This window comes from Ovis canadensis, chromosome 12 (assembly GCF_042477335.2).
Source record: "Ovis canadensis isolate MfBH-ARS-UI-01 breed Bighorn chromosome 12, ARS-UI_OviCan_v2, whole genome shotgun sequence".
Taxonomy (NCBI): Eukaryota; Metazoa; Chordata; class Mammalia; order Artiodactyla; family Bovidae; genus Ovis; species Ovis canadensis.
Window position 1 is genome coordinate 40,403,571 of NC_091256.1, and position 24,839 is coordinate 40,428,409.

The 24,839-nt window shown below is 52.6% G+C and overlaps 1 protein-coding gene across 21 annotated transcripts in view; it reads left to right on the forward strand.

Annotated features, from left to right (window-relative positions):
• PSEN2 (presenilin 2) overlaps positions 1–22,344 on the forward strand; it is a 26,401-nt gene extending 4,057 nt beyond the window's left edge. For 3 of the 21 annotated variants that reach the window (XM_069544678.1, XM_069544681.1, XM_069544682.1), the window contains exons 2-14: positions 1,369–1,453; positions 1,987–2,023; positions 2,223–2,323; positions 6,894–7,054; positions 9,043–9,260; positions 10,494–10,635; positions 12,662–12,729; positions 13,414–13,634; positions 14,876–14,974; positions 15,668–15,751; positions 16,087–16,185; positions 20,001–20,119; positions 21,617–22,344. In XM_069544678.1, the coding sequence (XP_069400779.1) occupies positions 6,914–7,054; positions 9,043–9,260; positions 10,494–10,635; positions 12,662–12,729; positions 13,414–13,634; positions 14,876–14,974; positions 15,668–15,751; positions 16,087–16,185; positions 20,001–20,119; positions 21,617–21,772 (1,347 nt within the window). In that variant the 5' untranslated portion in view covers positions 1,369–1,453; positions 1,987–2,023; positions 2,223–2,323; positions 6,894–6,913 and the 3' untranslated portion in view covers positions 21,773–22,344. Of the gene's footprint in view, positions 1–1,368; positions 1,454–1,986; positions 2,024–2,180; positions 2,324–6,893; positions 7,055–9,042; positions 9,261–10,493; positions 10,636–12,661; positions 12,730–13,413; positions 13,635–14,875; positions 14,975–15,667; positions 15,752–16,083; positions 16,186–20,000; positions 20,120–21,616 lie in introns of all 21 variants that reach the window. The other 18 variants (XM_069544665.1, XM_069544666.1, XM_069544668.1 and 15 more) reach the window with 7 other exon arrangements.
• Positions 22,345–24,839: the final 2,495 nt, after the last annotated feature.

Below are 24,839 nucleotides of genomic sequence, written 5' to 3' on the forward strand. Positions count from 1 at the left end.
GTGCCTGGGCCAGGGGAAATAGGCCGGCAGGCAAGCTGTGGGAATTTCTAAGGGAATTTCCTCACCCCATATAAGGGAAGGCTGGGAACGCAGGAGTCGTGGGAGCTCTATGAAGTAGCCATGTGACCATAGAAAGTGACCTTTTTAAAACCATTGCTGCCCTCTTTGAGGGAGCACTGAAAATTAAAATGAACAAACAAGACAAAACAGAAACAGATTCATGTTGATGTTTGGCAGAAGCCAACACAGTACTATAAAGTGATTATCCTTCAAGATGAATTAATAAAAACAAAAAAGTAATGCTGCAATGAATATGGGGGTGCATATATATTGTTTTGAATTAGTATTTTTGTTTTCCTTCAATAAATATCATAAGGAGAATTGAAAAAAAAAAAAAAGCAAAAATAGACCAGCAGATCATGGTTACCAAGGGGGAGGTGCAAAATAAAAGAGGATTAAGAGGGACAAACAACCATGTATAAAATGAATGATACAAGAATGTAATGTATAGCGCAGGGAGTATAGCCAGTGTTTTACAGTAACCTTATATGCAGTGTAAATCTGTACAAAATTTTAAGTCACTATGTTGTACACCTGAAACTACTGTAATGTTGTAAGTCAACTGTACTTCAATACTGCAAGAGAGGAGTACTGTTAGGCCTGTGGAGACAAAGAAAGCAAGTACTCGGATCTAAGCCTTTCTCTTTGCCCCCCACTGTTGACTCCCAATTTTCTTTTGGAACTGAAATTTCCTTGTTTTTCCTTGAGGCACTCTTGTTTACGATGGAATTTAAAAATCGATTTCCTACTTAGGTAGGAATCTGTTTCCTAGTTGGGTCCATTGGCCTTAAATTTTAAGGTGAAAACCTTTGCATTTTTCTGAAATGAAAATCAGGTTGAGGAAATTGGGTCACCAGGGTTCCATAATAATTGCAGGGACTGCTGACACAGGCAAGGTTGGGGAAATTCCCTGGGTCAGACTCCCTTGGCTTGCCTCATTCAGCATTTGGATCCCATTCAGCTGATTAATGGGAGTGAATGGTGGCTTCGTTGGATGTTTGGTTTTACATCCTAATCCAAGGAGTTTTCAGCCACAGTGCCTTGTTGTGGGAAGGGTTTCCAGGATGTAGTCTGGGGCACCTGTTCCTCCCAGTGGCCTCTCTGCGTTATCCTGTTGCTTCCTCGGAGAGAGCGGAGAGCTGGTTGCTATGGGGTTGATAGGATTTGACATCAGCAGGAGGAGAGTCGCCCAGCCCCACCCCCACCAGCCTGTGAGTCAGCCTCCCGGCGGGAGTTCTTGGCGTCACTAGTGCTCTGATGTGGACAAACATCTAGCAAGACTGTTTATCTGCATTTTTTCCCTCCAAGGATTGCAGAGTACCTTCAGGCTTCAGTTCCAACTTAGAAGCCAGAGGAATCCATCCCAGCTGCTCTGTTCTCCTTCAGGAGCCAGGTAATAAGAGGGGTTAGGAGGAGGTGTGAAAGCGGCTTCCCAAGGTCCCCTGGGTCCAGTGAGAGGGGATGTGGGAGAAGGCAGCATGGAAGAAAATCTGCCTAAATGTTGATACTTGTTATTTCCCTTTTAAAAATTAATAGCTTTACAAAAAACAGCAGACACAATTCATGTTTTGTTATAGAAGTTTTTAAAAATGCAGAAAAATATCATGTGTCACCCGCAATCTCACTATCCAAAGATAAGCCCCTTTAATGTTGTATAATATTTCTTGCCAGTCCTTCATATATATATATACATTTTCTAAGAAAAATCAGATGGTTATATCTGTGGTTTTAAATCTACTAAATTTAGCATCTTGGGTTTTTTTTTTCATGTTAGTAAATATTCTTTGAAGTAAGATTTTTATTAGTCATATATCGGATGGATATATTATCATACAGAGTCAGACATCTTAGTCATTTTCACTTTAAAAAAATTATAAATGACTGCAACAACCATGTTTTCAGATAAGTCTTTTATAATTTTCGTAGGACAGATTCCGAGAAGTTAGCATTTCAGGATCAAAAGGTATGAGTGTTTTTAAAGCTCTTGATGTTTACTGCCTTCAGAAAGGCTGGTGCAGTTTGTACCAGGGATGCTTGAGACCCAGTTTTTCACACCCTCCTTCCAGGTGGGCATTGCATGCGTACCTTGTCAGTCAGATCACTGCATTCTCCCCCTGCAGCTCTCCTAGTCTGAGAAAGCTCCTGTTGCTCTTCCTCCCCAGTGGATCTCAGCCCAGCCACAGGATATTCAGGAGAAAGGACTGCTCGTTCTTTCACGCCTGCATTCAGCGAGCAAGTTGTGCAGAGCAGCAGGTGTGCTAAGGTGAGTGAGGCCCTGCCCTTGCGACAAGGAGGTGAACTGTTACTGGGCACTTTCAGTACCAGGTTTGGGCCCAGGCTGGGGCATCTCATTACTTGGCAGGAGCAGCTCCAGGGAGGGTTTAACACCAGCCTAAGAATCGCCCAGGGACTGTCTCAAAATGCAGATCCCTGGACCTTTGGCCAGAATGATACTTAGGATCTGCATTTTAAGTAAGCACCCTAACGTAGTGTTTAAGAGCACAGAACTTGACCACCTCAGTCCAAGGATGACATTGAACTTATCACTTTTAAAATCTTTTTCCTCATCTGTAAAATGAGGAATAACAGTAGCACAGTAAGTGCCCTGCATCGAACAAGTTCTGTTCCAAGAGGCCATAAATCCAATTTGTTTGTAAGTCCAACAAAGTTAGCCAAGGTACCCGTCTAACAAAATCGGCTATATGGTACGATACTGTAAGAGGTTTATAATACTTTTCACACAAATAATACATAAAAAGCAAACAAAATTTTTAATCTTACAGTAAAGTACCTTGAAAAGTACGCCATACATGTGAACTCACGCTACTGGCATGCAAACTCATGTTCAAATCTCTAAAAGTGTGCAGGTTGAAGGTTCATATGTAGGGGACTGACTGTATCTCGTTCCTGACTTGTGTTTAGTACACAGTGAGGGCTCAGCAGCTGCTCTGCCACCACCCTTCAGGTGGCCTGGGCCATGTTAAGAAACAGCATCTCCAGCATCTTACAGCTTTCTGAAAGTCCTAAGCCATGCCCTCAGATGCTGGGAGCCCCAGGAAGCACCTCCGGCTGTCCCCACCTCCTCCAGGCCCAGAGGGCTGTGATTAGGATGCCCTTGCTCCAACAGCCAAGACCAGCTCTTCCTGGCTGCAACCTCTCCATGCCCTGCTTTTCTGGGAGTCCTGGGCAGCATCCATGGAGGGAAGGAATCTGCTCAGGGAGCATTTGTTTTCTGGTGAGGAGGCCATGCATTACATGTGGTAGATGGCAGAGCATGTTTTGTAGTTTTCTGACTTTCTCCCTCTGCAATGCAGTTTCACATGGAAGGGATATAAGTCTGTTTTTAAACATGCTCTCCCTGGGTGTGTCCGCAGACTTTGGGAGGCAGACGTGTTTTCCTGGGATTTGGTGTCTGGCTGAAGAAATGGAAATTGGAAAGGACTTAACTCCTACTTGATCGTGGGTCCCCTGCTTTTCTCTCTCCACCTGCTCTGTGGCTCCCTTTCTCCTTTAAGAAGCATCTTAGCCTCTTATTTGTCCAGTCCCTTCATGCTTTGCTCCAGGGACTGAGGCAGCCTGGCTGCCGGCAGCTGTGGTGTTGAAGGATGAGCTCGCCTCTTCCCTGGGGGCTGCAGCCCTGGCGTTTAGATGCAGGAACTCCTGATCCGCTCCTCCAGTCACTGTGAAGATAAATCCCAGGGCCTCTAAAGGCGTGGGAAGAACAGAAGGAGGGAGATGGTAACTAAATTATTAATTCATAGCCCAGACAAAACAAAGTATTGAAAGAGCCGCTACACTGTTCAAGATAGGATGTCCTAATTTAGCTTGAGGTGCAGCCAGCTCTGTGTTCCCTGTCGCTCTTTGAGTAAGAATGGACTCAGCGTTGCCACAGGGTCAGTGAGGGCATCTCCTGGGCCCTGGGCAGGTGTATGTTTAGGATTTATCTACCGGGGCCCACCCTTGCAGAGGAGCGCTTTAGAGTTTTTCTGCCTGGGTCTCCATTAGGTAATTTTTTTCATTACTGTTAGCATAGATGAAGGACGCTAAGAGCTTCCCAGCGTCCCAGCCCTGTCCCTTCTAATGGGGCTCTTAGGTAGACTCTGCTGGTCCCAAGGTCTGGGTGCTGAGGAGCAGATCCTCCTCCTGGGTCCTGGGCGGCACCGCTCCTGGGGGCTCCGGGGAAGAGGCAGGAGGGTTCAGCCGGCCCTCTGCTCCCACCTAGTGCACTCTGGTCACATCCCTCCTTAATTCAGAAACCTTGGCTGCTCCCTCCCCCGGCTAGCTTCAGCCTTCCTGCCCTGGCCAGGCCCCCACGCCCCTCCCTCGGATGGTCCCACCTCCCATCACTGCCTCCGTGGTCCCCACACTTCAGCCACCTCAGCCTGCTGGGTGTTTCAGAATTTCAGTCAAGGCCCCCATCCCGCCATCTGTTTACGAGGCTGCTTCCAGGTGCCCCACCTACTTCAGCCTCTGCCCGGCAAGATATTCCTAACCTTGTGTCTCATCTCATGTCCCTCTTCCTCCTAAAGACTTGAGACGTCTACTCCCCGCCGTTGATAGACTGCCCGCCAAGTCTTAACTCCAGTGGCACAGCGTCCTGTCACCTCTCCTGGAAGTTACCTTATTCTGCTTCCTACGGATGTGACTACTGCTGTCGCTCCTATACTTGTTCCTCTGCTGAACCCAGGGGAGCTGAGCTTGCTCATTTCGAATTCCTTGTAAGAGCTACGGGAAAGCCTTCTGTAAGGGCCTGAGTTGGTGAGCAGGATCAGGCTCTGCTGTGGGCCTGGACTTGGGGATGGAGCTGAAGTCCAGCTGGGAGTAATGCAGGCGATGACCTGGGACATTGTCTTCAAAACAAAGCAGCAGCCTCAGAGCCTCTGCCAAGGTGAATAGAACTGGCTGCGTTGGTGGAAGAAACCTGCCTGCCTTCTCCACTTGAAAATCATAGGGACATCCCTGGTGGTCCAGTGGTTAAGACTTAGCCTTCCAGCACAGGGGATGTGGGTTTGATCCCTGGTTGGGGAACTAAGATCCCCAATCTAGTGGCCCCCTTCCCCCAAAAAAACCCAAAACACAAAACAGAAGCAATATTGTAACAAATTCAATAAAGACTTTAAAAATGGCCCATATATTTAAAAGAAGACACTGTAGAAATAGAATAAAAAATGATCATAAATTCTGAGGGCCGCTGACATGGAGATGGGCTTTGAGACGAGAGCAGACCTGACCGTTCCTACTGGCGTGAGTGTCCCCAGGGTCCCAGGAGGCAGGTGATGGGGGAGCTGGCCCTGCTGGCGGCTCAGCTGACCTGCCTAGGGTGTTGGTAGGTGTTCGGGCTGCCCCAGCGTCCACATGATGCTGCTGGGTTCACGCGCCACTCAGGGCAGCACAGCAGTGTCGAGGGGACAGGCTCCCTCCTCTGTGGCCCTTTCAGCTTTGGTTTTTCCTGTGCGTCCTGCCCTCAGCTATACTTCCCCAACACACACAAACACACGCACGCTCCTCTCTTGGGGTCTCAGCTCACTGCTCCCGTGCCCACAGCACCTAAACCTATGATTCTCATCTCCCTCCCCTCCAGCTCAGACCCTGGCCCTCAGCTGCCTCCCAGTCAGCTCCCCGCCTTCAACCATTTACATTCAGCAGCTTTCCTGACACCTTGTTCTCCCACCTCCTCCATTGTACCCCCTGCCTGGTCATTGTCCTGGACTCTGTCCCGTTGTGTCCCCAACATCTTGTCTGTATGGATTCTCTCCCCTCACTCCCATCCATCTTGCTGCTACCTTAGGCCCTGTTCACGACCCATCATTGTCTCCAGGGAGCTTACCTTTCCTTCTTTTTACTCCTTTTTCAATCAGTGACCAGACTGAGATTTCTAACCAGAGATCTGATCTGTCACTGTGTCCTCGGGGGACAAAGCACACCTCCTTAGCATGGCGCTGGAGACCCTTCACTTGTCCACAGCAGCGCCCCCCTCCCCAGCCCTGGCAGTGCCAGGCTCGGGCTGAGACGCTCTTCACGCCCTCTGTCCTTCCCTCCCGCCTGGGAGAATCTGTGTCCATCACAGGATGGTATCTTCTTCAGAAAACACTCCTGATCTCTGAGATTTAGTCCCTTCTGTTCCTTTTAGTGAATGCTTGGATTATATAACTTGCCATATTGGATTGGTTTTTCTTCTTTTAGGACAGACGTGTCCGTGGCACATGATAGATGGTGGTCAGATATTTGTTGATTGAACACATGAGCGTGCTGAGAGTTTAGAGAGGCCCTGATGTTTCCGGTTGGTAGTTTCGCCCCCATGGCCTGGATCCTCTCTAGCCAGTCCCCCTCAAGACTGCTGCAGCCTCAGTCGTGGCTCCTGGGGACTGTGCTTTTTTCTTAAATGTTTATTTATTTATGGCTGTGTTGGGTCTTCATTGCTGCTCAGGCTTTTCTCTAGCTGCAGAGAGCAGGGGCTCCTCTCGTTGCGGTGCATGGGCTTCTTATTGCAGTGACCTCTGTTTTGGAGCGTGGGCTCTAGGGCATGCAGGCTTCAGTACTTGCAGTTTCCAGGCTCTAGAGCACAGGCTCAGTAGTCGCAACACATGGGCTTCATTGCTCCTCGGCATGTGGGGTCTTCCCGGATCAGGGATCGAACCCATGTCTCCTGCATTGGCGGGTGGATTCTTTACCACCAAGCCACTCGGGAAGCCCTATAGCAGCCCTTTGACAAATGCATCCTGGATGGTCACCTGTGGGCAGGACCTGTGTCCAGGTTTTAAAGTCACTTCTCACTCTCCACTGTCTTTGCCTCTCAGGAGAGTGGCATGAAGACCCCTGTGCTCCTTTTCCAGGCATTTCTGGAGGCAGGGCCATGCTCACATTCATGGCCTCTGACAGCGAGGAAGAAGTGTGTGATGAGCGGACGTCCCTGATGTCAGCCGAGAGCCCCACGCCGCGCTCCTGCCAGGACGGCCGCCAGGCCCTGGAAGACGGAGAGAGTGCCGCCCAATGGGTAGGTTCCTGCAAGCAGCTGTGGTCTCCCGACAGGCTGCTGGCGTCCCATATCTCATGGATGGTAACCAGGCCTTCCCTGACGTGGGAGGGAGGGGAAGTGAAGGTGAGAACTGGCCAAAGGGGCGGGTGGCCCACCATGGTGGATCCTAGGTCTGCGAGGGCTTGATCGTGGATTCTGCACATGCACGGCCTGTCACAGACCGACTGTAGTGGACTGCGTGGTCCACCCCGGCCCTGCCCCTTCGGTTCACCTTCCTGAGCAGGCTACTGTTCCCACAGGAACCTGAGAGTGAGTGGATGCTGGGGCAGGCAGCACAGAGGCTGGAGGGAACCTTTTTTGGCAGATGCTGGAGATGGGAACCGAGAGATTAGCTGATTTCGTGTTTGACTTTTGAGCTGGGGATGTGTTTTAGTTCGTTCAGGCTGCCATAACAAAAATACCATAGACTGGGTGGCTTATAAAGAGCAGAAGTGTATTTTTCATTGCTCTGGAGGTTGGGAGGTCAAGGTCAAGGCGCTGGCAGATCTGGTGTCTGATGAGGGCCCACTTCCCGGTTCATAGGCAGCTGTGTTCCCTCTGTGTCCTCACAAGGCAGAAGGGTTAGGGAGCTCTCTTAGACCCCTTTTATAAGGGTGCGAATGCCATTCTTGAGGGCTCCACTCTCGTGACCTAATCGCCTCCCAAAGCCTGTATCTCCAATACCATCATGTTGGGCATTAGGTTTCAACATATGAATTTGGGGGTCACAAACATGCAGCCCATAGCAGAAGGGGTGTGCTGCACTGTGAGCTTGCCTCTGCAGCCCAAAAGGCAGGAGATTATAACAGTATGAAGTGGAGTGCGTACTTGGGAGAGTCACTTAGTCAAGCTACCTCCCTCCTCATCAGGGTAAAACAGTATCTGAATTTGCCTAAATCCTATTCTCTATTTTGCCCATTCTAGTATTTTTTTCTTCCAGCCGGCCTCATTCCCCTTTGCTGTAACTTGAACTCACTTCTTCTCCTGTCCTCCTTTGGGCTCCAAGAGAGATCTTAGCAGCTCAAGGCCACAGCCCCGCTACTCCTTAGCCAGTTCTTGCTCGTTGTTTTGTCTTTCATCTCCTGGACTTTTTGTGCATTTCAGTTGTTTCAGTTCCTGTTCATTAACAGTTTTCCTTTCCTTCTCAGTTGAATATCTAGATGGAATTCCCTCTGCAAAAAACTGATACCAAAGAGCAGTCCTTTTTGATTTCTGTTTCACTTGGCTTTGTCTTGGCTGTTACTGTAATTAACAAGGCAGCCAGTGATCCTGAACTGTCACAATTCTGAAACACATTCTTGAAGATCAGTGTATGTCAGTGTCTGGCAGGCATCCTAACCTCCTTTGCTGCCTCCTCATTTATACTCTCCCACTTTCCCTAACCTGGATCCTCCCACATGCTCAGTGCCTAGTTAGCCTCTGGTTCAAAGCTGCAAAGTTTGCGTGCTTGATTTTGGTGGGGGCAAATATTTCAAAGTAATTTCTTTCTCTGCAAATTCCCAGTGCTTTATTTGTTAATACAATCAGAGAGAGTTCCCATGTGTGCTGACCATTCTGGTTTGTGATTTTTGAACCAAAAATGTTTAGTCTCTGCCTTCCTCCCGTCACCTGGCCTAGCTCCTTCCAAACTAGTATGGCCATGTGACCAGAACTGAGTCCCTTCACTGACGGAGGGGACAGATCTGCAGACCCATTCTGCAGATTGTCCTCGTCCACGGCCACCGTGGCCTCCCTTCCTGCATCTGTGGTGGCTAGTGCCAACTCTCAATCTCTAGTTGTCCTCATAAACTTCTCAATGTCCTGGAATGCCACCACTCCCACATCTAAACTACAGCCCACAGACTGGTTCTTACATCTGAAAAGCAACATTCAAACTTCGCGTTTCCAGGTCACACACACCCTTGCTCTGTGTCGGTAGGCCTCCTCTGTGGGGTATTCCGTGGTCCTCACAGCATGGTTTCCCACAGAGAAGCCAGGAGAGTGAGGAGGACCGTGAAGAGGAGGACCCTGACCACTACGTCTGCAGTGGGGTTCCCGGGCGGCCGCCGGGCCTGGAGGAGGAGCTGACTCTCAAATACGGGGCAAAGCATGTGATCATGTTATTTGTGCCTGTCACGCTGTGCATGATCGTGGTGGTGGCCACCATCAAGTCCGTGCGCTTCTACACAGAGAAGAATGGACAGCTGTGAGTTGGGGGCTGGGGGTGGGTGGGGGAGCGGGACTTGGGGAGGAGGGTGTAGCCTGTGTTGGCCACTGTACCTGCGGCCCCATGGCAGCCACAGCAAAGAGCAGGGGTGGGGAGCTGCCCAAGTCCCCACCCTGGTTTGTCCAGAGCCTCCTGGTTGTGTGACCTGCCAGGCACCTTCCTAACCGCTCTCGGCCTCAGTCTCCTCATCTGTATGGTGGGTTTGATAGCAAGGTTACCAGGAGAACCGAGAGAGTTAATCCACGTGCAGTGGCCCTGCACCCTGCTCTCACTGCAGGAGGCAGGTTCTCTGCTCCATCCCAGGTGTGGCGGTGCCACCCGTCTTGCATGACCACGGACAAGTCTCTTTCTCTTTGGGGCTCTCATTCATACTCCCATGAATGTAAAAACTAAAGAGGACCACACGATTTCTGAGCTCACTCCCAGACTCACAAGGGAGATTTTGTTTATCTTAATAAAGAGAATCCAGGAAGAAGCAGCAGCCTGGGAAAATGGGAAGCTTCCCTCTGTTCCCTCCCCTAGCCTCCCATGGTATCACTGCTGAGTATCTTCTTGAAACTTTTTTTTTTTAAGGGAGTTTTTGTTACATTTTGTTTATGATTTTGATAATGAAAGGAGTAGAGAAAGAAGCCCTCACCCTCAGGAGGCATATAGTCTGTTGGGGACTCAGAGCAGCTCAGGCAAAAAGCATTGAGACCTTGAGAACTTGGCAAGCAGTTTGCTTCCCTAAGAGTATGGGATCAATGAATTGCCTCCTGAGTTTATAGCTGCCGTGCTGTGATTCATGGGGTCACGAAGAGCTGGACACAACTGAGCGACTGAACTGAACTGTGCGGCTACTGGGCTACATTGGGTGTGGGTAGGGGTAGCAGTTGGGGTGAAGGCATCCTAGGCTTGATGGGGAAGTGGGTACAGAGCTGGGGAATGGGGTCAGCTGTTATAAGCACTTCCAGGAGAGGTTTTAGTTAGTATGGGGGCCCGGGAGGCTGTGGTAAAGACCAGTCAGGCCCTCCCGTGTGGCTGTATCAGCTCAGTTAGAAGCTGGAGTTAGGTGCCAGGGAGGCAGGACAGCTGGTGAGGATGGTGGGCAGCACTCACCAGGGCAGCCAGAGTGCTGTGCTGAGGGCTGGGGGTGCCCAGGATGCCTGCATCTCCCTGGGTTGGGGGGTGCAAGCCAGCCGGGTGCAGAGTTCCAGCCCTTATCTCCTTCAGCATCTACACGCCCTTCTCTGAGGACACCCCCTCAGTGGGCCAGCGGCTCCTCAACTCCGTGCTCAACACTCTCATCATGATCAGCGTCATCGTCACCATGACGATCTTCCTGGTCGTGCTCTACAAGTACCGCTGCTACAAGGTGAGCTGGTCTGCCTGCTCCCTGCCTCCTGCCTGCCTGCCACGCCTCAGGGCCTCTCATGCAGCAACCCTGGCTTTCATGCTTCAGGGCCTCTTAGAAGCAACCCTGGATTTCATGCCTCAGGGCCTCTTACGCAGCAACCCTGGATTTTTTTTTTAAACAGAGTTCCTTTTTTCCTGTTAAATAGACCTTGCATTTTAGAGCAATACCTCATTTTATTGTGTTTCACAGATACTGTGGGTTTGTTTTTGTTTTTTGTTTTTTTCACAAATTGAAGGTTTGTGGCAAACCTACATTGAGCAAGTCTGTTGGTACGATTTTTGCAACAGCATTATTTTCTAATTAATGTTGTTTTTAACATTTTTTTTAGATATAATGCTATTGCACACTTAATTGACCTCAGTATAAGCATTAACGTTTGCATGAGGTGGGAGACCAAAAAATTTGTGACTCTCTTTCATGTGATACTCACTTTATTGTGATCTGAAACTGAACCCGAATATCCCTGAGGTTTGCCTGTACTTTCTCCCACCCCACTCCTGCCCCACCACGGGTTACCCAATACTCCTGTGCTTACCACTTACACTTAATCCCACTTAACTGAGTTCCTCCTTGCTGTGTTCATAGGGTCACTTCTCATATTCAGAAGTTAATTTTATTTTGCCTCTCCTTCTGAAGAAGTCAGATTTTCTATTTTAGGCTCCTTTCAACATATACTTCCCTTCCAAGCTTATTTTTATTTTCCCATTTGCCTTTCAGCTGGGGGTGTACAACTGCTATACCGAGGTCTTCCAGCTCCTAGAGACCTTTGGGTGGGCCCTGCTCTGCAGAGCAGCTCTGGGGAGAAACAGGGGAGTTGAGCCCCACCTAGCCCAAATCGTTCACAGAGATCTATAGCTTTTAGGCACGAGTTTCAGGCTTTTCTCCCGAGGAAGGCTTTGAAGCCATGAGGACTGAAAGGAAGTTGAACAAGACGTTACTGATTTTTAAACTGTTCACATGCAGGCGTGTGCAGCACTGGATATTCAGGCTGCTGGCGTCTGTGGAGCAGGTAGAGAGAGATGGAGAGCCTCAAATAGAGGGACTGGCTGGGGGTGAGCAGTGGGAGGGGCGTGTCCAGGAGCTGGAGCTGCCTGTGTAACCGAGGCAGAATTTGTGATCAGGGCAGAGGTGGCCTTGGATGTTGGGAAGTAGGGTGGAGGGCTTTTGTTGGGAGCAGAGGCTGCGGTGTGCATGAGGACGAGCCAGGAGCGGGGCCGGGGAGAGCCGGCAGTGCCGTGGTCAGCAGCTGTCACGTGACCACGCTGGGAACTGCTGGGAGGCCGCCGAGCCTCCATTCAGTCAGATTTACTCCACGACACGGACAAGAGGTGACGGTGGTCTGGGCAGGCTCGGGTGGGGTGAGGAGGATCAGCACATACCAGCGTGCCCCTTCCGCTTTGAGCAGACAACCAGGTGGCCGCTGCGGTCCCCAGTGGCCCAGGCTGGTGACTGATGGGTCTGTCCTATGAGGAGGCAGGTTGCAGTGACTCCCCCCCTCACCTTTGACCCTCCCTTATTTGGGCCAGGAGAGGAGGAGCCTGCCCTGAGCACGCTGTCTAAAGTAGAAGCACCCCACGGGTCTCTTGTCACTTTGCCCAGCCAGTTTTTTTTCACAGCCCTTTTCTCTTCCTGCTAGTGGGTGTCTGTGTCTGTTGTCTCACTGCCCACACCTGGGGACATAGCACGTGGGAGCAGAGACCCTGCCAGCTTTCTCTCTAGAGCCTGGAATGTGCCAAGCGTGTTCTTTCCAGGTGAACAAGTAGAGAGCTAGGTGTTTAGGCATGAAGGATTTCCAGCTCCTTTGTATGCTTGCTGGGTTACCTGGAGAGAACACCTTGAATGTCTGTGCCCTCCTTACCTGTAAAACAGCCACCTTCCAGCATAGTCAGGCGGAGCCTAATGAGGAAGGGTTTCCAGGCTTGGGAGTCAGTCCCGAGGACCAGGGGCCTGGGGGCCTGCAGTCATGATGCCTGTTTCCACCCAGTTCATCCACGGTTGGCTGATCATGTCCTCTCTGATGCTGCTCTTCCTCTTCACCTATATCTACCTCGGGTGAGTGGCTGCTGGAGGGCAGCAGGGCCTTGGGTGAGTGGCTGCCAGGGCCAGCAGGTCCCCTGAGACCCCTTCCCGGTGGCATGGATGGGTCTGAAGGACCCGGGAGGGAAGGGCTTCCCTCGGGCTCCATGCTTGCCCCTTGTTGCTGCTCCAGGAGCCTGGCCTCCTTGACACTGGAGTGGAGGGCCACACGTCTCCTTCTGGTTCCTGATTTAAAACAAAGACTCAGAGTCATCACAGAGAAGGCTGTGAACCCCAGCAGAGACAGGGATCAGAAAGGCCTCAAAATTTACATTCCGATCTTTGGGCTGGGACTGGGTCCCTCCTAGTTTTGGGGGAAGGTGGTCTCTCTTGCCCTGGATTTAGGACATCAGCCTAACCCCGGGGCCCAAAAAGACTGCAGGCACAGGAAAAAACACTTTTCCAAAGATCTTTTCCTCGGGCAGAGGGTCATCCAGCCCAAGGACAAGATGTCAGTGTAATCCCCACCTTGTTTCAGAAAGTATTTCAAGGGGTTACCTGTAGGGCTCATGGAAATGGGGAAGGCGATGTTAATAAATGAGCCCAAGATTGGGAAAACCCAGGCTGGGGCTTGATGATTGAGGGTGTTGGACTGCCTGCCTCCGGGCCTGACATCGCCGGTGAGTGTCCCAGCCCCCGGGCTCCACTTTGGTCCCACAGGGAAGTGCTCAAGACCTACAATGTGGCCATGGACTACCCCACCCTGTTCCTGACCGTCTGGAACTTCGGGGCGGTGGGCATGGTGTGCATCCACTGGAAGGGCCCCCTGGTGCTGCAGCAGGCCTACCTCATCATGATCAGCGCGCTCATGGCCTTGGTGTTCATCAAGTACCTCCCGGAGTGGTCCGCCTGGGTCATCCTGGGCGCCATCTCCGTGTATGGTAGGTGGGCCACAGGCCTGGTGGGAGGCCGTGGAGTGACATCCAGGGCTGAGTCCTGACTGCTGGACAGGCTTGGTGGGTGCTGAGACGTGGCCCCCCACCCTCCCTTCAACCCCCTAGGGAGGCCTGGATGGTCTCCCTTCTGAGAAGTTCACCTCCATAAAAAACAAACCGGGTCCTATGGAATCATGACTGTTGACATGATTACTAATAACAGCAAATGTTTACTGAGCACTCACGCCCTTATGCGCTTTGCACTCCAGGTCATTTACTCCTCAGAACAACGCTGAGGCTGGGCACAGTACCAGTAAATAATGAGTAGCCCAAATGCGAGCTGCTCTTTAATTAGTATAATCTTGCCTCGGTATCCTTGGGGGACTGGTTCCAGAATCCCCTGAGGTACCAAAATCCAAGGATGCTCAAATCTCTTACATAAAATGACATAGTTGTATATGACTTATGTACATCCTCCCAAATACTATAAGATTTTTTTTTTTTTGGATGTAGACCATTTTTAGTCTTTATTGAATTTGTTACAATGTTGTTTCTGTTTTATGTTTTGACCTGTTTTGGCTGTGAGGCATGTGGGATCTTAGCTACCCTACCAGGGATCAAACCCACACCCCCTGCATTGGAAGGGGAAGTTTTTACCACTGGGCCAGGGAAGTCCCCTCCCAAATATTGTAAATTATCTCTAGATTACGTATATAGTACAACATAAGCGATATATAAATAGCTGTTAATAAAATGTAAATGACATAATTGCCAGTGTGCGGCAAATTCTGGTTTTGGGAACTTGCTGGAATTATTTTCTGAATTTTTTGATCCACGGCTGGTTGAATCTATGGATACAGAACCCAGAGATCTGGAAAGCCGACTGTATTAGTGAGATTACCATCACCAGTACTGCTTCTTACATTCTTAGGATAAGGAATTTGGGGCTCAGAGAAATGGGACTTCAAGCCCATCCTCTGGGTCTCTGAGCCACAACAACAGCAGTCCCTGTTTGCAGTTAGCCCACTCAGACCCCACCATGGGCTCCAGCCAGTGTAGGCTCTAGGCACTGAGGGTGAAACCCAAGGGTGGGGTTGCTGAAACAGAGGGGCATGGTTGGAGAGCCTTGCCCTGAGGTTCCAGGATACACTCACCCGTGCCTGGTGTTAGAGCGCCGGCTCCTATCTGGGGGCTGGCTGGGAATAAACGTCTTTCTTAACGTGCCAGGGATGACTTTGCTTTCTCAGATCTTGTGGCTGTGCTGTGCCCCAAAGGGCCACTGAGGATGCTGGTGGAAACCGCCCAGGAGAGAAATGAGCCCATTTTCCCTGCCCTCATATACTCATGTGAGTGACCCCCGTGCTTCCTTCAGATGTGGGAACCAGGGTTTGCATTGGCCTTGGCTTTCAGAGTTGATGGGGAGACAGTTAGCCTTCTTCCTGATCAAAGGAGGGGAGGTAGCCTTGGTGACCCCAGGAGGGGTCCACCTTCCCGAGATGAAGGCAGGCTGCGTCCTGCTGTGGCTCAGGAAGAAGCTTGGACATTTAGAACAGGAAGAGGGCTTCCAGGAGTATGGCCTTCCCGCAGTTGCATCTCACCCAGGCCACCCACTCAGCCCTCCAGGCCCCTGGAAAGGGACTTTGGGGAGGGACTGTTCAGGGAAGGGGTCTGGGGAGGCGGGTGGCAGGATGCCTGCTTTTCCCTGGGCTTTCTCAACAACTGAAGTTCAGTCTCTAAAGAAGGGCTCTTGGGGTTGCTGCTGGACTCAGGGCCAGTGTGCAGGGATCTCTATTTATAAAAGCATCAGCAAGGATGCCCTGACGGTGGGCATTTTGTGGTGGGCACTGTGCTGGGTGTTGCATGTGCAGCGGAGTCTGGGCCCCCAGAGGCCCCATAACAGAGGCCATAAGCAAATACCCACAGGGATGAGGGTCCCATGCAGGCTTTCTGGGGACACAGACTGTCCCACTTGCCTCCCAGGCCCCAGGGGCAGCCATAGTTAGTAGTGTCTGAGGCTGGACCCTTTTCTCCTTCCCCAGCTGCCATGGTGTGGACCGTAGGCATGGCCAAGCTGGACCCTTCCTCTCAGGGAGCCCTTCAGCTCCCCTACGACCCGGAAATGGGTGAGTATCAGGGGACTGACAGCCCGTCATCATGGGGGGTGCTTTTCACTGCACCCCGCCCAGCCTGCCTGGCCTCTCTGGGAGGCACAAGGACAGGAAGGGCAGGGAAGACTGTCTCTGGGCACGCACACCCTAGGGATCGGGTGCAGGTGGAACTTCACTCCTGCCTTGGCCCCGCTTTTCTCCCTTCCCTTCCCTTGCTGTGTGGTCTGGAGAACCCTCTTTGTGTCGGGCTGGGCGTGGTGCAGAGTGGGGCAGGGAAGCCCTGGGCTCAGAGAACCCTCTGACCATCTCTTGTCTCTCTCCCTCCTCACCTGACAACGGACACCCAGAAGAAGACTCCTATGACAGTTTTGGGGAGCCCTCGTACCCTGACGTCTTTGAGCCCCCACTGCCTGGCTACCCGGGGGAGGAGCTGGAGGAAGAGGAGGAAAGTAAGGCGTCCAGATGGACGGTCTGCGTGGGCCTGGGGTAGGGCTCCCTGAGGTCAGGGAGGAGCCCGTTTGACATCAGAGATGCTTCACAAAGTCAGAGAGAAGCCTGCCAAGGTGCAGTCCTATAGGCAGGCCACGGGGACTTAATGCCCAGGCTATCTCATGTGTGGCAGACGCTGGCTGCATGCCCACTCTGCACTGGGGGGTGATTGTACGGGTGCTGCTATGTGGACCTGGGCACTCACCACTCTCGGGAGCTGGGAGGACTGCACAGAAGAACATAGGGTGGTCGGGCCACTGACAAGGCCGTTGACCTGCTTGAGGGGGTCAGAGGAAGTCTCTTGAGGAAGTAACTTCTGAGCTGAGCTCCAGCGGCTGAGGACGCAGAGGGGAACACACAGTGCAGGGGGGTTCGGTTTCCAGCCGAGGGCGCCTTGGGAACAGTGACCCTGGGGCTGACTCAGAGGAAGCGGAAGCGGGATGCTGAGACCCAAGTGCAGAGATGGGGCCGGGAGACAGACAGGGGCTCCAGGGGCCTTCTGGATCAAGATGGGGGCTCTCGTCTGTGTCTTGTGAGCGGTGGGAGCTGTGGGACGGGGAGGGGTTTGAGCTGTGCAGGAGGAGGGAGACGACGGGCAGGGCCAGGGCTGTGGCTGGCAGAGTGTGTGCTCGAGTAGCCTGAGGCCGTCCCAGTGCAGCCGTGGGGTCGCAGGCGTGGGCCCCGTGTTCTGGGGGTGAGCTGAGCTGCGCAGACCCGCACTGCCCCACACTGGGGCTGTGGAGCGTAAGACGGGCAGAGTTGGGATGCAGGCTTCCCCCAGGCAGAGCCCCGAGTGGCTGGGAGCAGAAGGAGCAGGTGTGGAGGACCATCTTGAAGACACGCCCAAAGACCTTCTGACACATGGTTGTTTCCAAGCGGATTAAAATAACCGGCCAGCACACGCATTATGGACCACGAGCGTGTGCCGGGAGGCTCATGGGGCCAGGGAGATGCTGCTGCATTAACACAGCTGCTGCCCTTGAGAAGTTCCCCACGGAGCAGCCCGAGTCAGGGGAGGCTGGGTAAAAAGTACTCAGGACGGATGTGGGGAAGGCAATAGGCTGGAGGCTGGCCTGGAAGGACAAGTCAGCAGTCACCCAGTACACAGGCAGTGGGCTGGAGGCAGGCCTGGCGCTGAGCCTCTGCCCGAATCAGCATGGGTCCCACGTGGGCACCATCCCACACAACCACCCACCTTTCACATGCCAACCACAAGCTCTGGGGGTCTCCAGGCCACCCACACTTCTGACCGACTGGCTACAAATCTGGGGATTCTCACAATTCCATCAGGTTGGAAAATTTACTAGAATGACTCTCAGAACTCAGAAAATTTCTATATATACCGTTACAGTTTTATTGATATTATAAAAGATACAAATGAGGACCAGCCGGCCGAATGAAGAACACGTCACATAGGGTGAGGTCTGGGAAGGTGCTCTCTGCCCCTGGGACCCGGGAGTCACCCCTACCCCTGCACATGGATGTGTGTATTGAGTTTCAGTGTCCAGAGTTTTTACTGGGGTCTCAGTACACAGGCATAATGGATTGAGTCCTTCCTCATGACACTGGACTTCATCTCCAGGCTGCCTCCTCTCGCCAGACTCAGCCTAGCCTGGAGTCCCAACCTCCTTATCACATGGTTGGTCTTTCTGGTGACCAGTGGAAATGGCAACCCACTCCAGTGTTCTTGCCTGGAGAATCCCAGGGACAGAGGAGCCTGGTGGGCTGCCGTCTGTGGGGTCGCACAGAGTCGGACACAACTGAAGCGACTTAGCAGCAGCAGCGCCATCCTCTCGCTTGCATAAATGATCTAAGGGGCTGCTGGACAATAAAGACACTCCCATCACTGGGGAAATTCCAAGGATTTGGTCTCCCTCCCAGAATGAAGGACAAAGGCTGGTTAGATTCTGTTCCACAACAGTGCTGGCAAAGGCTCAGATGAGAGGGGAGGAAGCCATCTGGGAGCTCTGGGATGTTTGGTGGCCAGAGAAGCTGGGGGCCGGACCTTCAAGGGTGAGTGGTACTCGTGGGAGCTCAGGCTTCATCCTGGAGGCTACTGGGAACCATTAGGGGTTTGTTGCGGGGAATTAAAGTGAGCAGAGCTGCATCCCAGGCAGATCCCGGGCGGCTGCGGGAACACAGACTGCTGGAGGATTGGGTGAGGGAAGAGCCAGAAGGACTGACTCGGGCACCACCACCGGCATGGGATGCACCGGGGGGACCCGGCTGGACAAGGGATGGGCAGGGAGGCATGGAGAGGGATGAGAGGGGGGGCCGGCAGGTGGGAGACTTTGGAGGACCTCAGGTGGAGAAGCCAGAGACACACGAGGGGGAGTAGTGCTCAGGAAGGTCAGGGTTCCAGGCCCGAGGAGTCACCAGGATATACTTGCTGTCAAAACCGTGGGTCCCCAGAAGGTACCCAGGAAGGGTGCAGGGTCAGAGTGGAGACCAGATGGCCCGCGTGGGTGATGTTAAGGGGATGAAGGGAAGGTCGCTTGTGGAAGATCCTGGGGAGTAGACAGGGCAGGGTGCTGAGATAGACAGCACAGGGGGTGTCCATGGGGCTGGGTGGTGGCCTTGCCTGAGCGCATTGATTGGGGGATGTGGGACTTGCTGCCTCAGGTCTCTGAAGTGCATGCGAGGTGAGCTCAGTTCCTTTGAGAAAGAACTGATTGAAAACGGAGAGAGAAGAGAGCAGGCAGAATAGGGAGGCAGGAGTGGGGGTGGTATCAAGAGACCCACAAAAGCAGTCCTCTCTGTAAGAGGGCAGAGCTTACATGCTTGCCAAAATGAGGAAGTTGGGAGTGGTGGGGGGGGTGAAGGAAGGGACAGACTAAGGTGAGCTGCTTCTTGCTTGGAGCCCAGAGAGGAGAGAGGAGTGGGATCAGACGGGGCAGAGCATGTTTCCTTGATGCAGACCCACTCAATTCCTGTCTGTTTCATAAGCATTTCTATTGTCCATGATGAATGAAATTATCCTATAGGAAGGTGTACAGGGCAATTGTACTGAAGGAAACAAAACATTCTAGAAGCTCATTTCCTTTTCAGTAATGGATGCGCTAGTTACAAGTTACGTTTATCTTTGCTGGTGGCTCAGTGGTAAAGAATCTGCCGACAGTGTGGGAGAGTGGGTGTGATCCCTGGGTCAGGAAGATCCCCTGGAGAAGGAAATAGCAACCCACTCCAGTACTGTTGCCTGGGAAATTTCCATGGGGCTGAAAGGGTCGGACACGACTTAGCGACTACACCACAACAGAGTTGATTGACAATATACATTTACCTCTTTTAAAGAGACATTAGTCTCCAGAGGACCTCAGGTATCATATGTGTTCTTAAAAGCAATGAAATTAAATTTCCTAAAAAGCATTTATAATTCATACTCAGTGCTCAGTTGGGTAACTTCCCACCAGCTCTGGACAATGGATTTTATTCACTCTTGTCTTTACTCAAACCAAGAACCAAGCACCAGTTTTGCATGAATTATCAGAAATGCTGGCTTTGCACAGCTCAGAATGCAAGTCAGCCAGACCACAGGTTTCCCCCTTTTCCCCACTGGCTGCTATTTTTCTGAGACAGCTAATCCTTGTCCCAGAGTCCAGGTGAGGTGGGCTAGGCAGTGACACCACCCATCAGCCTTCTGAGGTCCCCAGCCTCTGGGCCCTGGGTCCCCTGGGCTGGGCCAAGTGCCTGGGCTGTTCGGCTGGGGTCAGCCTTCTCTGCTGCTTCCTCCGGGGGCTTCTGAGACCTACGGGTTCCCTCTCTCTCCACCACACAGGGGGCGTGAAGCTGGGCCTTGGAGACTTCATCTTCTACAGCGTGCTGGTGGGCAAGGCGGCCGCCACGGGCAGCGGGGACTGGAACACCACACTGGCCTGCTTTGTGGCCATCCTCATTGTGAGTGGGCCCCGGGTGCTCCCCACCCGCCCCTGGACAAGTAGGGGTCTTCCTGGGGGGCCCAGGGAGTTTTCAGATGCTGCTGTCCCTCGGAAGGGCTGGGCAGGGTTGACAGAAAGATCCTCAGGATGAGACCAAGGTTCACAGGAGGATCTGGTTGTCAGTAGGTGCAGGCACAGTGCAGGGAGGGTGACCAGGAGCTCTGGTGTTACCGAGTGTGCGTGCTGGGTGCCAAGGTCTTGGCTAACTCTGTGTGTTTGTCTCACCGCACCTGTGAGGTAGGGATGGTGACCTGAGATGTTTCGAAGATGGAGCAGGGTGAGGGCCTGGCCTGGCCATGGGCACAAAGCTGCGAGGCCTGAGCTGTGATTTCAACTCGGGTCTCTGACTCCGGGGCTGTGTATTTTCCCTCCACAAGCACCCAGACATCATGCAGTTTTGAGTCCCCCTGGGATCTCTTGGGGCTTGAGAGGGGGCCCCTCACTTTGAACCCCAGCGGTGAAATTTGAAGGCCCCTGTCTTCACTTAGGGGCTTCCCAGGTGGCGCTAGTGATAAAAGAACCCGCCTGCCAACGCAGGAGACACAAGAAACGCAGGTTCAATCCCTGGGTCAGGAAGATCCCCTGGAGGAGGAAATGGCAATCCACTCCAGTATTCTGCCCTGGGAAATCCCATGGACAGAGGAGCTCAGCGGACTACAGTCCATAGGGTCACAAAGAGTCTGACACGATTGCAGAGACCTAGCACACATGGTCGCTATCATGATCAGGTACACGTACTGGGGACACGTCCTGGGATGACTGGTGGAGGTGGAGGCCCTGAACGGCCTCAGTGCTTTGCCTGGTGAACCTTGGGCATCACGTGGCATGTTAGGACCAAGGCTCCAGTTCTTTGGACATTTCTGTTTGCCCACAGTGTGTGTCAAGGACCGGGTTGGGGACACCCAGGCTCCTCCACTTCAGACTGTCCTGAAGCCCTGCTCTCCCCGGGGAGAGGCTGGCACTCTAGGTCCCTGTCCCCACCTTGACCCACTGCCTGCATCGGCTGGGGCAGGGACAGGATAGGCAACCACCGCGCCTGCTTGCGGCGGGGGGCAGGGGAGGTGGTCACTTGGCATCTTGGTTCCCTTGGTGTCCGCGGAGAACACTGGTGCCTTTCAGTCAGACCTGTCCAGTTCTTGTGTAAATACATGTCCCCTGGGGGAGGGCTTCATGCCGTCAGGTCACACGTCACACGTCGCACGGCCAGGGGAGGTCTGGTAGCAGCGGCCCAGGTCAGGAGGCCTGCTTGCTGGTTCATCCACTCGTGGGCAAGGCGTTGGTCCTGGCTGAGAGCCTCTGCCCCCACGCACCTCTCAGAGCTGCCGAGAGGACCAGGCGAGATGCTGGGGTGTCAGGGCTCCTGAGCCCACGCCCTGGGCCGTCACTAAGTGCTCCCCTCCCCCCGTCCACACCGGTGGTCACCTCCTCCCGCTCCCCCCGCCTCTGTGTCCTGCAGGGTTTGTGTCTGACCCTCCTGCTGCTCGCCGTGTTCAAGAAGGCACTGCCCGCCCTCCCCATCTCCATCACATTCGGGCTCATCTTCTACTTCTCCACGGACAACCTGGTGCGGCCTTTCATGGACACCCTGGCCTCCCATCAGCTCTACATCTGAGGGGACGTGGGCACCATGGGCTGGAAGCTGTAGGAAGCGGTGACTGGAGGCAGCTGTCTGATTTTACACTCTAGTGCCATATATTTTTAAGACTTTTCTTTCCTTTAAAAGAAAGTGAGAATGAAAAAGGCTTCTGTTAACTTCGTGAAGAGGAAGGGCCAGCTTTGTGGTGCTAGTGGTTTTGTCACTAGGCCTGGTTCAGCCCGTCGTGAGCACTCGCTTCACCGACAGGAAACCCGGAAAGTCGGGCCAGAGGAGCTGAGGGTGGTTCCGAGACGTGGGGGGCGCGGGGAAGGCCCCCTACTCTCACCACCCCCCAGCCTGGCATCCTTGGAGAAGGGCCCAGACGGAGGACGAGGCAAGGATGTCTGGGACCAGGAGGCCATGCCTGGGATGGCGCAAAGAGCCTGGTCACTCTGAAGAGGAAAAGCCGATTTTCTCTGCAAGGAATGTTCCTGATGCTTTGTCTATGATGTCATCATTATTTGATTACCTTTAGAGTCCTTGTCACAGCAGTCGTTGCTGGGAAGTGTCTTAATATTACCATCAATAAATAGCTGAATCCTGTCACAGTGCTGGGGTCCGGTCTCTTTGTCAAGTGTGGGCCCTCTCCCTGTCTCTCCTGGGAGAACGTGTGTGCCCTGGCCATGGAAGGGAAGAGATCTGCCCGGTTGTGAAGGAGAGAGGCTTAAATGCCCCCCTTTCTGCATCGTCTTCTTGAACTAGGTTTCCTAAGCAGAGGCATGCTGGCTGGCAGCTGGGCAGGTGCCTGGCCGGCTGTCGTCAGAAACACTGCAAGGCTGTTGCCAAAACACCAGAGGAACGTGCAGTGCTGGTTCTCAGCTGTGGCTTCAGGGGGTGGGGAGGGGGCCAAGGGAGCCCAGGAACCCGTTCTCCCTTCCTTCTGTGGTCATATCTCTGGGCACTCCATGGGGCGAGGTGGGGGTGCAGATTGGTTTTTCCTTTTTCTTTTTTTTCCCAGATGGATCATTTTGAAAGTTTCTATTGAATTTGTTACAGTGCTGCTTTCTGTATTTTGTTTTGGCCTTGAGGACTGTTAGGTTCTTAGCTCCCAGACCAGGGATGGAGCCCACACCTCCTGCATTGGGAGGCAAAATCTCAACCACTGGATCACCAGGGAGTCCCTCCTTTTTTTTTTTCCTCTACATCATTCACAGGCTGCAAAGAGAATCTCACCCTCCTACCAGGACTTGAGCCCCTGGAGGCTTCACAGAGCAAGTCACTGGGAGTGGGAAGCATGGCTGTCAGACTCCTGAGAGAGCACAGGTGCTGAGACTGCTGCTCAATCTGGAAGCGCTGTCTGCTGTCCCAGAAGCGCCGCGAGAGCCGCAAAGCTGGCTACATATCACGAGGAGATGAAAGAACTGTATTTTGGTGTTGTGACATAGCTTCCTTTCCCGCCTGGGCTGGGAGATAGACGTGGAAGCCGAGAGGGCAGACTCGCTTGGCCCGGGAGTGGCAGTTCAGTCTGGCTTGTCCCTGGCTTGGGACTCAGGGACTGCTGTGAAAGCCGAAAGTAGGGAGAATTTTAAGAGGGCTGGTGTGTGAGAGTAAAAGCTCCCTGGAGATTAAAAGGGAAGAGAAACTGGGGAAAAACTCATTCAGTTTGGCAAGTAGGGCGATGTTTATCTTTGATAGAGTAGTTTCAGGGTAGGGCTTCTGAAGAGGAGGTACGACAACTGCTTTGACTTGTTAGGCTTAGAAGGCCTTTGTCAAAGCCCTGACCTGGATGTTGGGAGAGGAGCCACATTTAGAGGCTAAAGCAGAAGGTGGATACTCTTGCCTGGAAAATCCCATGGACGGTGGAGCCTGGTAGGCTGCGGTCTATGGGGTCACACAGAGTCGGACATGACTGAAGTGACTTAGCAGCAGCAGCAGCGGAAGGTGAAAGTGAACAGTGAGGGGAGGAGAGGTGAGCGGTGCCCTGGTTAGATGTTAAGATTAATGTGAAAAGTGAAAGGTAGTTGCACAGTCATGTCCGACTGTAGCCTGCCTAGCTCCTCTGTCCATGGAATTCTCCAGGCAAGAATACTGGAGTGAGTTGCCATTTCCTTTGGGGATCTTCCCGACCCTGGGATCAAACCTGGGTCTCCTGCATTGCAGACAAATTCTTTACCAGCTGAGTCCATAGGGAAGCCTAGTGAAGACTGGGAAGAAACAAGTGTGAGAAGGCAAAAGGGCGAGAACCCTTGGAGAGAAAACAGAGATGCTTGAGGAGACTCTGTGTGGGGAAGCTTGGTCCCTGAGTAGCTGGGAGACGGGGGAACCCAGCAATTAAGTGGAGGAGATGAAAAAGATAACCCAGACATGCTGCGAAGAACAGAGAAGTGGTATGCAAACACCTCTGCCCCAACCTTACCGAGCTAGCCAGTCGCGGTTCAACCCAAGCGCCGGCTTTCCCTCTGTGCCGTCCAGCACCGTGGGAATGAGGCTGCCAGGTGTGCGGTGAGGCTTGTCTGCGCTCTCTGCTCTCTGCGCCTCTTGCTGCTTCTGCTTTCTCCATCACATGCTCACTTGGCTTCTTGTTGGCCCCCCCTCGCCAGAGCTCATTAGTGCAGTCCCTTGTGCTGTGTCTCCTCTGTAAGGCCTCGAGATGGGGTAAATCCCGCTTTCCTGAGTTTCCTTATGGGCTCTGGAATAAAATGATCAGCATTCAAATTTTGGCTCTGCCAGTTACTTACTGTGTGACCTGGGGGACATCTTTGAAACCTCCTGAGAATAGGATTAGGTTAAACTGTATATAACGAAAATAGCAGCGATTTAAACAAGATGGCTATTGTTCTGTCACAAACAAGCAGCTCATGGAGGTCATGATAGCTGGACCTATACCATTATAGGTATCAGGGGTCAGGCTTCTATCTTCTTGTTCAGTGTCCTCAGTAGGTAGCTTTCACCTCATGGTCCAAATTGGCTGCCAGGCTCTAGTCATCAAGTCAACACTCCATCTGGCATAAAAGGAGGATAAGAAAAGGATGCACTTTCTCCTCTTAAAGTTGCCCACAGCACTTCTGCTTATATTCTGTGACCTTGCTACAAGGGAGACTGG